At 46.5% G+C, this 14,795-nt stretch overlaps 1 protein-coding gene across 4 annotated transcripts; it reads right to left on the bottom strand.

Annotated features, from left to right (window-relative positions):
• Positions 1-403: 403 nt before the first annotated feature.
• On the bottom strand, positions 404-14,539 carry Pym1 (PYM homolog 1, exon junction complex associated factor). Of its 4 annotated transcripts, none has more exons than XM_041677628.1 (4): positions 14,311-14,539; positions 11,676-11,732; positions 1,698-1,791; positions 404-1,322 (listed from the first exon to the last, which is right to left on the bottom strand). In XM_041677628.1, the coding sequence occupies exons 1-4, from the start codon at positions 14,345-14,347 to the stop codon at positions 845-847; spliced, it is 666 nt and encodes a 221-aa protein (XP_041533562.1). In that variant the 5' UTR covers positions 14,348-14,539; the 3' UTR covers positions 404-844. The 4 variants fall into 4 exon arrangements, with proteins under 4 accessions (XP_041533562.1, XP_041533568.1, XP_041533569.1 ...); XM_041677634.1 differs by lacking the exon at positions 14,311-14,539 and adding an exon at positions 13,711-13,753; XM_041677635.1 differs by lacking the exon at positions 11,676-11,732 and having other exon boundaries at positions 14,311-14,536.
• Positions 14,540-14,795: the final 256 nt, after the last annotated feature.

The raw sequence follows: 14,795 nt of genomic DNA, 5'->3' as shown, positions 1-14,795 counted from the left end.
GAAATGCTAGCAACCCTGCCTCTGCCTCCGGAGTACTATTACAGGTGCTCACTACCATGGCCAGCTGCACTCAGGGAGGAGGGACATAGACCAACGGTAGAGCTACCATGTGCAAGGCCCTGGATTCAATCCCTAGCACCATTAAAAAAGTTAAGCCTGAAGCTGGGCAGTGGTGGCACACGCCTTTAATCCTAGTACTTGGGAGGCAAAGGCAGGCAGATCTCTGAGTTCAAGGCCAGCCTGGTCTACAGAGGGAGTGCCAGGACAGTCAGCACTGTTACAGAAGAAACCTCTTGAAAAAACGAAAACAGAACCAAATGTAAACTTAATTTAAGTGTCTTCTTTCAGCAAACTGACAAGAGTTGAGAACAGAGCCATACCTGACCACATGCTGTCTACTTGAATTTATTCTTACTTTCTTAAAAAAAAAAAATAAAAAAAAAAGAGGAGGTGGTTTCGGGATGGCCAGGGGAATAACTCATAAACACTGTGAACAGGAACAAAGACTCTAAGACTTGGGGTACTCCTGTACCTCAACCTCAGATCTCTAACAAACTCCCACCCCCCCGGTTTTCTTTTCAACAAGACACCCAGATCAGCAGCAGAAGTACCTAGGGTCATCACTGAGAATTTGAACACTGGGAACGGGTGGGGGGAAAAGTCCAAAATTTGGAGCTGAGAAGGGGAAGGAACGAAGGAGAGCCTACGGCTCTGGAGGACGGAGTTGGCCACAGGTGGAAGTGAGCCAGTATGGGGGTGCCCCTCCTGACTGCTGCGGCCCACACTCCCTGGACCCCAGAGCACCCCATGGTTTATTCCGCAGTCACTCCCTGCTCTCGAAGCCTCACAGGCCCAGCTCCAAGTCCTCCAGCTCCTCCTCCAAAGCCCTCCTCCGGGCCAGCTTCTCCAGCTGCTCTCTGCTGGGCTGGCTGACCTGGCCGGCCTGGATGCGCTGCTGCAACTCCTCCACCTGCCGCAGCTTCTTCCGCAGGTTCTTCATCTTCTTGGCTTTCTCTGTGGTGGAGGCAGAGTCGGAGGCATCGGAGGCAGCTGGAGGGGCGTCCTGGGAGCCTTGGAGGACACTGGGCGTTTGGGCTGTGTCTCCCAGAGATACCTTTTCAAGAGTCCGGCTCAAGGCCTCTCCCTCCTTCTGCTGTTGCCTCCTTTTCTCCTTTCGCTTCAGGTTGCGTTTGGCTGTTTTGGAGAGGCCTACTTCGCCACCTTCAGGTCTGGATGGGGTGACGGGTGTCGTGGCCTCGGGGCTCAGGCCTGGAGGAAGTTCTGGTTTACTCTTGAAAAACTTCACGTACTTATTTTCGTAGCTGCAGGAAAGGAGAACTAAAGCTTTAAGGATGCCGTCGAGCTCCTCCCCTGGGCTTCCACCTCACTGCCTTCCCATTACACCCCATTTCCTTTGCCCTTCAGGTTCCCTGATCTTTAGGAAAGTTCTAGAACTCAAAGCTCTGGCTCTCAGATCGCTGTCTGGAGGTTCTGAAGAATAGGGGCCAAAGGAATAAGCCTAGTTGGGGAACCCTCACTCACCCCTTAATCCTAGCTCCTTCGTCTCCTTTCTGAGACCATTTCCCTCCTTCCATTTCCTTGGGGCTCAGGCAAGTCATCCCTGAACTCGAAGGCACGCTATGCTATACTTGTGCAGGGACCCCACTAAACACCCCTTGTTAAGCCTAACCACGCACACTGGGACCTCCTCTTGGGGCACGTATCCTTCTTTGACCCTCCGCTGCTTGCGCCAAGTCCCGTCGGGTCTCTGTGTTGAGGCAATGTACTTGCCTGAAATGACAGAAATTAAGTTGAAGTTAGTCTCTCTTATTTTCAAACATTTCCCAAGATTAGACAAGTGTTTATAAATGTGCACAGCCCCTCTCCCCAGCACCCGTCTACCCACCTAACGCAAGACAAGGGCTCACTAGTAGACCAAGTGGGCCTTGAACGTGAATTCTCCCACCTCCACCTCCTGAGTGCTAAGATTATAGGTAAGTAATGCCACTCGGCTAAGGCATCATTTCTCACGTCAACTTTTGATCTTCTGTCACTCACTAACACACTATCCTTGCCTTCAAGGAGCTGCGGCCTCTTTTTTAAATAATGCATGTAAGACAGAGCAGGTAGAGATGGCATTCTCCAAAGGTCCAAGGCAAAGGAAACATCAAAAGCAGTAAACGAACCAGATTATAAAGGGGCCGAAACAAGAAGTCCGTGGAGAAGAGTGGGGAAGATGAGACAAACTTCAGAACACAGACTTTGAAAAACAAACTGGTAGGAAACCACATCGTGAAGGCATTAGAACACGTGGATGGAAAGGACATTTGCTCATGCACTTTTTCCTTTTTATTATGTATGTGTACGTGTCTCTAGGTGAGTGTGTGCCTCTCTCTGTAGAGACTAGGAGGGTGTTGGATTATCTGGAGCTAGAGTTACAGGTGGTTGTGAGCTTCCTGGTGTGAATCTGAGAACTGAACTCAGATTCTTTGGAAAAGCAGCAAATGCTCTTAACCACTGAACCATCTCTCTAGCCCCGCACATTTAAACTAGCCAAAAGCTGAAAGCAATCTAAAGGCCCACAACATATGACCTTGGTTCATATATACAATGGAACACCATGCCGTTGGTAAAATAATACAGTTAGATATGAATTAATAAATATTCAGTAGTGGTACTAAAAGTGTTCATAATTTACTAACTGGAAAAGCATAATTTACTAAGTGGAAATGTTGCTTTTCAAAGAATTCGGTAGCTGCCTCTTAAGCAAGTGCTGTCCTAATCAGCAGCTGCAGCCATGTAGCTACCAGCGGCTGGTCAGCTGCAACCAGGCGGGAGTTCTCTTCCCCAGGCACCGGCTCTACCGGCTCTAGCTCAGCTGCTAAAGGCATCTTCATCTAGATCTCTACTCTCTACCAACTCAGGATTCAAAGGGTGAGGTGAAATTCTGCAGGCTCAGAGAAGCTGAATAGCAAGTAGCTAACCTCCTCTCCCACAAAACAGGCTTCCTTCTGCTCAGCCCCCACTTCAGAATCCTAGCTACACAGGGTTCCCTCTCTACCATTTCCTGCCAGCTAGCTGCTGACTCAGCCTGACCCAGGTTAATCTTATTTAATCAAACAAATGTAACATGTCTTTGCATCATTAAACAAATATTCCACGGCATAAACGAACGTTACACATCTTCAAGTAATATTCTACAATATGGAAGTTGGGGTTCACACCATAACTCCAGCACACATTAGGCTGAAGAAGGGAAAAGTTCAAGGTCAGCCCCAGCAACACAGCCAGTCTGAGGACAGCCCAGGATAGAAGAGATTATCTCAAAAACAAAAGCCAAGTGTAGGCTATGTGGAAGTTCTCAGAGTTAGTTTAGAGACCCATTGATACTCTTATTTTGTTACAGCATGCATTTCTTTCTTTATGCAACAGTAAGAAATCATATTTATTCAGAAAAATCTTATTTTTATTTTCTGTAATTGTGTATGTGGGCACACAAGTACAGGTGACTGTGGAAGCCAAAAGATGTCCGATCCCTGGGAGCTGAAGTTACAGGCAGTTAATGGTGAGCCACTAGATGTGGGTGCTAGGAACCAGCCCAGGTCCTCTGGAAGATCAATATGGCACCTGTTGAGACAAGCCATATCCCCAGCTCCTAGAAAAATACTAGGAAGTTGTCAGTCAGCTCACTGTGGAAGACAAAAGCTCTTCAAATGTTTAATTTTTACTTCAAGGTTTGAATTGTATGGAGCTGGAGAGATGGCTCAGTGGTTAAGAGCACTGGCTGCTCTTCCAGAGGACCTTGGTTCAAATCCCAGCACCCACATGGCAGCTCACAACTGCCATGAGCTTCCTGAGCGCTAGGAGTAAATGCATGTGGCACCAGCAGCTGGCAGAACAAGAGGTTTATTCTTTCCTTTTCAGGAAAATGACCATCAGACCTCTTGACTTCCATAATCTTTTTTTGGTTTGGTTTTTCGAGATAGGGTTTCTCTGTAGCTTTGGAACTCGCTCTGTAGACCAGGCTGGCCTCGAAATCACAGAGATCCGCCTGCATCACCACCGCACCCGGCTGACTTCCATAATCTTCAAGAGGTCCTGTCAAGGACCAGGGTGTCCACGGCTAGAGAGCCATCTCGCCTGCAGCTCACAGGGCTCCTCCTTATTTAGAGTGTGGCAGAGGCACGCCACTCCCGTCCCTTCCCTCTCAGCCACTGAACAGTTATGCACCGAAGACCAGGGTTTAATAAAACAGGTCACGTTCATCATGTAACCCGTGACCAGGCCCCCTTAAGTGAGGTATGTACAACAATGAAGATACTCTGGATACACACATATGATGGGGGAGAGTCTTCTGTTTTGTGTTAATTTCATTGGTTAAATAAAGAGACTGCCTTGGCCCTTTAATAGGACATAAAATTAGGTAGGCGGAGTAAACAGAACAGAATGCTGGGAGAAAGAAGCTGAGTCAAGGAGTCGCCATGATTCTCCTACCGGACACAGACGCAGGTTAAGATCTTCCCTGGTAAGACACCTCGTGGTGTTACAGGGATATTAGAAATGGGTTAGATAGATATGTAAGAGCTAGCCAATAAGAGGTTGGAACTAATGGGCCAGGCAGTGTTTAAAAGAATACAGTTTCCATGTAATTATTTCGGGTATAAAGCTAGCCATGCGGGCGGCTGGGTGGCGGGACACAGCCCCGCTGCTCCTATTTCAACACACATATAATATACATCTATTTATAAATTGTATACATACAAAATTTGCATATATTTATCCATACATGTATTTTTATTTTATATATAGATATATATTCATATATATTCATATATATATGTGTGTATATATATATATATATTAGCATGAAAGGGGGTTGGGGATCCCCCAAGGGTCTTGGATACTTAAGAACCACTGAGGTATTGTTTGGTCCCATTTTTGTTGAGACAAAGGTCCACACTGCCTGTGTTTAGGGACAAAGAAAAATGTAAAAGGGCCGAGTGGTGGTGGTGCATGCCTTTAATCCCAGCACTCGGGAGGGAGGCAGAGGTAGGCGGATCTCTGTGAGTTTGAGGCCAGCCTGGACTACAGAGTTAGCACCAGGACAGTCAAAGCTACACATAGAAATCCTGTCTTGAAAAACAGTAAAAAAAAAAAAATGTGAAGAACACACAGCAGCTGTGATGCTTGTTGTGGGAAGAGGAGTAACTGGTAGGAGAGATGGAAGAGATCATTAATTTATTAATTTCTCTCTATTTTTTAAGGCAGGGTTTCTCTGTATAGCCCTGGCTGTCCTGAGACCTGCTCTATAGTCCAGACTGGCCTCACAAAAGTCCACTGGCCTCTGCCTCCAGGGCCCACCACCACTAAACACTATCACTCTAATGAAAGTGAGCAGGGGCTCATCGCTCAGAGTGCTTGGTCGGCATCCTAACACCACATGAACTGTAACACCACATGGCTGTAACTAGAACTTCTATCTTTATTCGTGGATGTGTATGGGTGCCAGGGTGTGCTAGGGTTCCAGGCAGTTGTCAGATGCCCCACTTTGATTCCTCTCTCTCGAGCCCCTGCAATCCCAGAACTTAAAAAAAAAATGCACAAAAAGCTAATGAGTAATATTGTTTTAATAAAAAGTTATTACTGTGGGGTTCATCTGCACACACACAGACGTAACACAGTGCCCAGGCAGAAATCAAGAGGACAATATTCAGGAGTCAGTTCCTTCTTCCCACCTTTACATTGCAGGGATTAAACTGAGTCTCTCAGGTTTGTATATGCACTTTACCTACTGAGGCATCTCATGAGCCCAAGAATTATTCCTATTTAGAAAAAAATCAAGTACTGTATAAAAAATATATAGACACAAATAGATAGGTATATAGATAAATATTTGAGGCGGGGGCTTGTGTATCCCAGGCTGGCCTCAAACTTACATTAGCAACCCAGTCTATGCAGAGTTGGTGCATGTTACAAATGAGCTACCCCCAGCCCCATAAAAAGCTCTAAGGTCAGTGGGCGAAGGCACTGGGGACCTACATTTGAGCCTCAGGACCAACATGGTGAAAGAAGACCAACTCTGGCGTCCACACTTGCACCGTGGTACATATGCACACACATACACTAAATACATGGACTCAAAGTAATTCAAATAAATTTTTAGAGGGCTGGAGAGACGGCTCAGCAATTAAAAGCATTTGCTGCTATTTTAAGGGCCCAGGTTCAATTCTTAGCACCCACACAGAAGCTCGTATTCATATGTAACTCCAGCTCCATCAGGGATCCAATGTTTCTGTCTGCCATAGATCCCTGCACTCAAACACACATACCCACAGGAAGACACACACATACACACACATAATAGTGAGACCCTATCTGGAAAAGCAAAAATAAAAACAAAAAATAAAATTCAAGAGAGTCAAATCTGGGGACTCCTACATAGATTACATGTTCGTGCTCTTTTGTAAATTGTGGAGTTCTTCCTTGTCTGTTTGTTCAAAATGGGCAAGAGCTGGGAGAAGAGATGGCTCAGGGGTGAAGAAGCATAGTATCCCCAGGACCCACACGGTGACTGACGACGACAAGAACTGACTTTCTTGTGCATCATGGCACGAACACACAAACACACACTCCACTCACTAAGTAAAAATGTATTAATTTTTTGGTTTTTCTCCCTTCTCTTGAGACAGAGTTTATCTATGTAACAGTCCTGATTGTCCTGGAACTTGCTCTGTAGACCAGGTGGGTCTCCAACTCAGGGATCCACCTGCCTCTGCCTCCAAAATGCTGGGAGGAGTGCGCCACCACCACTCAGCAAACATGCAGTGAAGAATTTTAAAGAGGAAAATGGTTAAGATGTGACGTGACAGACAGAGGTGAGAGAGGAAAGCAAATAAAGACAAGGTAAAGGAAGGGTGTGAGAATTAGGGTACAGAAGAGTTCCTTGTTTGTTTTTTTCCGGGGCAGGGCCTTGCATAAATTAGGCAAGCACTCTACCACTAAGCCATGCTCATCAGTAAAACAGTTCTCCTGTAAGTCAGCTGATATCAGAGATAACAAGAGCCAAGTTGGAATCAAAACGGCAGCAATAGAGAGCGAGGCTGCTCTTCCAGAGGACCTAGAGGTAGAGGCAGAAGACTTCAGGGACACAGCAATTTACACAGGTAGCCTGGGCTACCTAGAAGCCACTCTCAAAAAACAACAAATTTAAAAAGTAAATGAAAAGTCAAAAATGGGTTTGAAAGAGAAGTTCACTGTGAAACAAAAATCAGAAACACGAATGTAGACAAGGGAAGGAGTGGGGAGCTAGCTCAGAGGTTAAGAGTACTTGTTCTTGCAGAGGACGCAGGTCTGATTCCTCACAACCATCTGTGACTCTGGTTCCAGATCTGTGACACCCTCTTTTGACCTCCACTGGTACCAGGTGCATGCACAGACATGACATACATGCAAACAAACGTTCACATACATAAAACAGACAGATCTGGGGAGGATGGGATGTAGACAGCAACCTCAGTCTGGCTGCGGTGACGAATGTGCTGGTGCAGTGGAGGATGTGCAGACTTGGGATGCAGTCCAGGACCTTACTATCGGACGCACGGCATGCAGACCTTACGATCGGGCCATAGCATGCAGACCTTACAATCGGGCCATAGCATGCAGACCTTACGATCGGGCCATAGCATGCAGATCTAACTATCAGGCGCATGGCATGCAGACCTTACTATCGGGTCACGGCATGCAGACCTTACTACCAGGTCACAGCATTCAGACCTTACTATCGGGCCATAGCATGCAGACCTTACGATTGGGCGCATGGCATGTGTCTAATCTGGACACTCTTTTTATACTTTCTCTCTTTTTACAGTTATTTATTTATGTATTTATTGGGAGAGGACTTGCACACTCTATTTATGAAGGTCAGAGAACATCTTGCAGGTGTCAGGGCTCTCCTTCTACATGGACTCAGGGACAAACAGGTGGTCAGGCCAACAGCAAGCAGCTTTTCCCACTCAGCATTCTCACTGGCACTAGAGTTTTCTTTTGTAGAAATTATACCCAGCATTATCATAGGTTTATATGTAAAGAAGAAAAGAGTATACAGGATAAGTGTGGTGGTGGCATATGCCTGTAACTCCACTGTTTGGAGACTGAGGGAAGAGAAGTGGATGGTAGAAAACCTGGGGCCAGTGTGGGGCACATGGTGAGCACAGGGTCAGTGCTCTCTTTATCGATAGCAAGTCGCCTTGTTTTTTATTTATTTTTTAAAACGGCCTCACTATGTAGTCTTGAGTGGCCTGAATCAAAGTTTAACCTTATAAAGTGTCTTTCATGTACTTGGCTTTAGTTGTGACCTACTAGACGAGGTTAGATTGCGTTAGACTCTCCACTCTAGCAGCTTGTCAACATCCAAAATTTTCAGGATGTGGGTATTTCAGCTTTAGATTTTTGGATTAAGGATGTTGAACCTGTGTGCCAAGTTCAGTGGTACTTGCTCTTCCTTTTTTCCTCCCTCCTTCCCTCCCTCCCTCCGTCCTTCCTCTTCCTTCCTTCCTTCTCTTTCTGTTTTTTATTTTTGTTTGTTTGTTTTGTTTTTTTCAAGACAAGAGCTTTTCTTTGTATCCCTGGTTGTCCTAGAACTCATTCTGTGGACCAGGCTAACCTCAAACTCAGAAATTCGCCTCCTAAGTGCTGGGATCAAAGGCATGCCCCACACCTGGGTATTGCAGTGCTGGGACAGCTTGGACTGTGTCTCCGTAGGTGAGGGTAGTACTGTAATGTCTGGTTTTTGCTCTGTCCCTGCGTCTCTATGATATTGCTTATCTAGTTGAATTCGCTCTTTTCTCAAAATTGTTTTCTTTGCATCAGTGGCTTTAATTCTCCCAGTTTTCAGCATTGAAATGTGATACTGTAATTGGTTTGTTTGTGTTTTCTTTTATCATCTCCTTGCTACAAGCAGGCAAGAATTCGCTTGCTTTAATTGTTATGCATCTCTAGCTCCTGTTCATAGTGACTGGCACAACCTAAGTGCTCAATAAACATTTAAAATCCATGCGTGCATAAATGTTATTAGCATGTCTTTCTAATAGATACATTATGAAAATTAATAGTATACATGTGAATACCACATTAAATCCTCTGTCATATTTTTGGTTATGTCTTCTCCAGTATAAATCTTGACTGGATCCTATTGATATATTCAAACTGAATCTATCATTTTTTTCTTTCTTTCTTTCTTTTTTTTTTTTTTTTGATTTTTTGAGACAGGGTTTCTCCGTAGCTTTTGGTTCCTGTCCTGGAACTAGCTCTTGTAGACCAGGCTGGCCTCGAATTCACAGAGATCCGCCTGCCTCTGCCTCCCGAGTGCTGGGATTAAAGGCATGCGCCACTACCGCGCGGCTTATCATTTTTTTCACTTTTATGAATTTTTTCTCTCAATACTATGTGAACCGTTTCAAGTCAAGTCTTCTCATGTCGCGGTAGCTGTTTACACTTTTCCTGCTCTTAGTTTATAACTCATCTGCTCCTTTGTACCTGTGGGTTTTGCCCATTTCAACTCAATCAGCCCTGGACTGAAAATAAACTGTAAGATGTGTGCCTACAGTCCTGGTTACTGGGGAGAATGAGAAGTTCTGGCAGCATAGCAAGAACCTCCTCCCCAGTTGTGTGTGTGTGTGTGTGTGTGTGTGTGTGTAGGTACCTACAACCTACAAAGTTCAGAAGAGGGTGTTGGATCCTGGAGCTGGAGTTGCTGGTATTTGGAAGCGGCCTGACCTGTGTGCTGGGAACTGAGCTTGGGTTCTCTGCAAGAGTGGTGTGTGCTTTTAACCATGACATAGCTCCCCAGCGCCTTTATTTTTGAAGATAGCATCTTGCTGTGCTCAGACTGGCCCCAGGTTTCCTGCCACCCACTTCTCTTGCCTCAGTCTTGGGTTATAGGCATATGCCACCACACTTAGTTTTCTACCTCTTAAAAGAAAAAAACCAAACATACTAAATCCATATGAAATATGTAAATTTTTTCATGTCATTATTCTCTAATGATACCGTATAAAAGTTATTCATGTCCTGTTTACATTGCATTAGGTATTTATTACAAGTAGGCAAAGACCCTGTCTCAAAAAACCAAAACCAAACTATTCTTTGTAGCATCTTTTTAACTGTTCTAAGAATCTACCACTGTTCTGAGAAAGGAAGTCTATACCATTTCACTTCACACAACAAATAAAGTCCAGTCAAGTCTTAGAAGAAAAGACTGTTCCTGAGTTAGTTAAGACAGGGTATCCATAACAGGAATAACAATGGAACGATCAGAAGAGCTGACATGAAATGTGACAGTGTATCTAAACATTGAGACACTCAGCATTAGAAAACAGAGCAGCTCTGGAGAGAGGCTGCTGCTAGGATAATAACTACAATTGAGCAGAAAATTAAGCAGTGAGCAACTAAAAAGAGCAGGTGAAACCTGATTTTTAACAGTGGCAACCCATGCTAAGCACAGTGGAGAACGCCTTTAATCCCAGCACTTAGGAGGCAGAGTCAGGCAGATCTCTGTGAGTTCCAGGATACCCAGGACTGTTTTACACACACACACACACACCTGTCTCAAAAAAAAAAAAAACAAGCCGGGCAGTGGTGGCACACCCTTTAATCCCAGCACTCGGGAGGCAGAGGCAGCCTGGTCTACGAGAGCTAGTTCCAGGACAGACAGGCAGCAAAGCTACAGAGAAACAGTGTTCACAAGGCTACAGCATGAGGACTGCCATAGATCCGAGGCAAACTGGACTTGCTACACAGTGAAACCTTGATGGAAGGCAGGAGAGAGAGTAGGAAGGAGAAAACAACAAATACCTGGCTGTGACTCAGAGAGAAACAGAAATGACAGACTTTAATTTTTCAATGAAATAGAAAGTGAAGGTTTTTGCCACAGAAGGAAGAATTAAAGACATAGTGACAGGGGTTTGGAAAAAAGTTGGTGAAATAGCCATGGGAGAATTTAGAAAGTAAGAGTTGGCAAAAGCTGTGATATTGACAGAAGTTAACACTTCACTAACTCTTAAATTTTTTCTTTTCTAGCAATGTGTTACAGTCTAAAATCAGAAACCGAGAACAGAGGTGATGGATCTCACTGAGATAAAAACAGTCAAGCACAGTAGTGAACTGAATGCCTGTAACGCAGGCATAGGTGGGAACAAAAAGAATAGGAGTTCAAGGCCAGCCTACACCGCAAGACTTTGCCTCAAAAAGCCAAAAATAAACAACAACAACAAAAATGATAAAAGAGGGGGCTAGGGATATGGCTCAGAGGGTAAAGCGTTTGCCACACTACATAAGGACCAGAATCCAGACCACCAGCATCCACATACATGCTGTGGGCTGGTGGCAGGCCTATAATCCCAGCACTTGGGAGATAGAGACGGGATCCCTATTGCAAACTGGCTCACTGGACTAGCTGAATCACCAGACTCTGGGTTACACTGAAAGATCCTGCCTGAGATAGGAAGACACCTGGCATCAACAGCTGGCCTCCACACGCATGTGGACCTGAACCCACACACGCACGTGCTCACAGGCAGCTATACACATTCACACACACATGGAACCAGAAAACCTGCCTCTGTGGACTTGAGACAGTCAAATGGTGACTGGTAAGGGAGCTAAGGTGAGGGGAATACCTGCAAGGAAAGTAGTGTCACAGATGAGGTCCAGGAAGGAGTGATCCTGAGGTGTAGCTGAAAATACAAAGGGATGTCAATGATCTCGTGCTCAGGAACTAGGGGTTCAGAGTATTCCCAAGGCGCTAGAGACAGAATAACAACATCAAAAATAAAAACAAAAGGGCTAGAGAGATGGCTTAGGGATTAAAAGTGGCTCATGGAGATGAACTGAGGACCTGGGTTTGAGTCCCAGCACCAATACGGTGGCTTACAGCTCTAACTCCAGTTCCAGGAGATGTGATACTTCTGATTTCTATGGGCACCAAACACACAAATGGTGCACAGACATACACACAGACAAAACACTCACACACATAAAATAAATCTAAAAACAAAACATAATTTATGGGAACACTGTGGCTTTCTGGGAATTTTATAGGAACCACTATAATCACAGGCAATACATTACACAGGGGTCACAGTAACAGTAGGAGGTAGGAAGAAAAGCAAAAGAGCAGCGTAGTCTCCACAGTCACAGAAGACAGACAACACCTCTGATGGCAGGGCAGAGGACAGGCAGGCTATGTGGATCAAAGGAATAATAGGGTACACACCCAAAGCTGCAAGCTGCCCGTCATTCCCACAATTTAGGAAGCAGAGGCAGGCGGATCTCTATGCCTTCAAGGCCAGCCAGGGCCACATAGTAAGACCATGTGTGTGTGGGGGTGATTTCTATTAAGGTTGGGCATGGTGGTACATGCCTCTGATCCCAGCACCTGAGAGGCTGAGGCAGGTGGATCTCTCTGCATTCAAGATAAGTTTGGTCTGCATAGGGAGTTCTAAGCCCATCAGGGATACAGAGTGAGATTCTGCCTTAAAACAAACAAACCAAAACCCAGTTGCTAGTTAAAGACCTACTGAGGAGAGAACATAGAGAAATGCTGCTATCACTCTTTGAAATGCAAGAATAGGGAACGGGAGCAGGAAACCAACTTGTCAGTAAGTACTATAATGTAGGAAGCCTACCTATAAGAAACATGGAAAGCAAACCAAGAGGCATACATGACACAGTTTAAACACGCCATGCATACACTGCACACTTAAAGGATCACTTCTATGAAACACTAGAGTCACTGACTACACACGAGGACTACAGTGAGGGACACAAAAATACTAACCAGGCGCGTGCACTGAGTTTTACATAAGTCTCTCATCTAACTATCTGATCATCTCCAGGTCAACACTGCTATTGTGCACTGTTCTAAAGACAAAGCAGTTAGAATAAGACAAAAAAAAGTAAGAGGAAAACTAATTCTAATTCTCAGTTTCACACACAAACACAGACTTCAACATTTCAGACCGCTGGGCTGAAAATTCTACTCAAGCTATAAGCAATAACGGGGGTCCTATTAACTGTCAAAGAGGTTGAGAGAAAGGCCTGTAGATGCTTTCCTGTTTGTTTTCTCTCACTTTAGATGGAAAACTCCACCAATGAGGAAAGCCAGGTTGAAAGTTAAATTCCTCTTCCCTTCGCACCTCTGGACTTCTGACCCCCCCCCCCCCAACAAATGAAGATGAGGCAGAGTGAGGAAAGCGGTATGTAGCAAGGAGCGCTTCAGCTAGCTGAGACACAGCTTGGAGAAACAGAATGGAAACGGGAGGGTGGAGAGCGGGTCTAACAGTAAGAAACGGGGGAGGGGGTGAGAGGGCAGGAATTGGAGGGAACCGACAGTGTGGGAGCCCGGAAGGCTGGAGAACCCTGGAAAGGGATGGGACTCCTACAGCTACAAACAGCTGAGGCTCCTAAGGGTCCCGGTGCAGGGGACATTGAAGGACCCCCAGGGTTTGGGAGACCGGAAACGGAGACCTCCCCCCACAAAACACGAGACCAGAAGGGGGCGCAGGTGATAACCCACAGGGATGAATGGGGAAGGCGGTCCGGGGGCGGGGCAAAGGAGGGGCCCCGGGATGGGCGTGGCACAAACCCCTCTCCAAGTCTGAACCCCTAACCCAAGAGTCCCGGGAGAAGCGGCTCCGCGATTCCCGCACTCACCGCCGGTCTCGTCAGTTACATAGGGAGTCGCCATCTTGAGAACCCGAACCACTTCCGGCGTGAGCGGGCTGGGGTCCCGCCCCCTCCCCACCGGAAGTGGAGTCCTCATCCATAGCAAGCCACCATTTTAATCTTAAAGAGAAAGTGCACCATTTCGTCGACCCGGGTAGAGGAAAAGGGAGGGTAGAAGCAACTCACAGCAGTTTATAAAGTCGTGGACTCTTTTACGACCACCGATACCATTATTTAACATCTGAAGCATATAAGACAGTCCTCTGGGCTCCAAGAGAAGTTCCGACATAAACCCTCTACTCCTACCGCGTGCCCAAGGCGCCCGGGCGCTGGTAAAACAAGAAAGGAATGCGCGAGGCCCCTGGCCTGCACCAAACACCAGGGCGACTGTTGACACGGGGCAGAGAAGTTCCGGGGTTGCAAGGGACGCACGAATGTGACTGGGAACGAATGTAAAAACCCCAGACAACACTTAAGGAGGAGGGCAGGGCGACCTGGCACGGCGACTTATCTCGGTAGCCCGGCTGAACTCTGGACAGAGACCTGGGAAAGGGGCGCGCAAAGAGGGGGGCACTGCGGGTCGGTCACCTGTCCCCGGAGCCTCAGGGGTGCCGGCGGTCTCCATGACGGAGTGGGGCAGGCAGCCCTCGTCAGTTCTGCTCCCCCCCCGAGATTCAGCGGCGAAGACTCGGCCGCCCAGCAGCGGATCCTCCCGGGTCGGGTCAGAGGCCACAGGGTGAAGGCATTTGGGCGGACCCAGCCAGTATTCTAATTAGCCGCGCCCAAGTGTCCGGATTAGCTTTGGCGACCGCGAGCCGGGCCACTCTTCCCACTCTAGGGACACGTGTTGCCACTCCCTTTGTTAGGCTGCGCCCCGTCGGGTGCCTCGTTCTTCAAACGAACCCCGAGTGTCGTGTCCACGTCCCCCGTGCCCCACAACTCCCCACTCCCGCCTTCAACAACTTAGTTCCTTTGGGGCTAAATCCTGTTAAACTTGTTTGCCCTGCAGCCCGGAAGGTGTAGGGCTCCTCTCCTCAGGTGTCCGATTCTAACCTAACCAACTTAGCTTTTTC

This window comes from Microtus oregoni, unplaced genomic scaffold, assembly GCF_018167655.1.
Source record: "Microtus oregoni isolate MIOR12 unplaced genomic scaffold, Mior012 000001F_ref0000356, whole genome shotgun sequence".
NCBI classification, from domain to species: Eukaryota; Metazoa; Chordata; class Mammalia; order Rodentia; family Cricetidae; genus Microtus; species Microtus oregoni.
The sequence above is the reverse complement of the archived record's forward strand: the minus strand, read 5'-3'. Positions and strand labels throughout refer to the sequence as shown.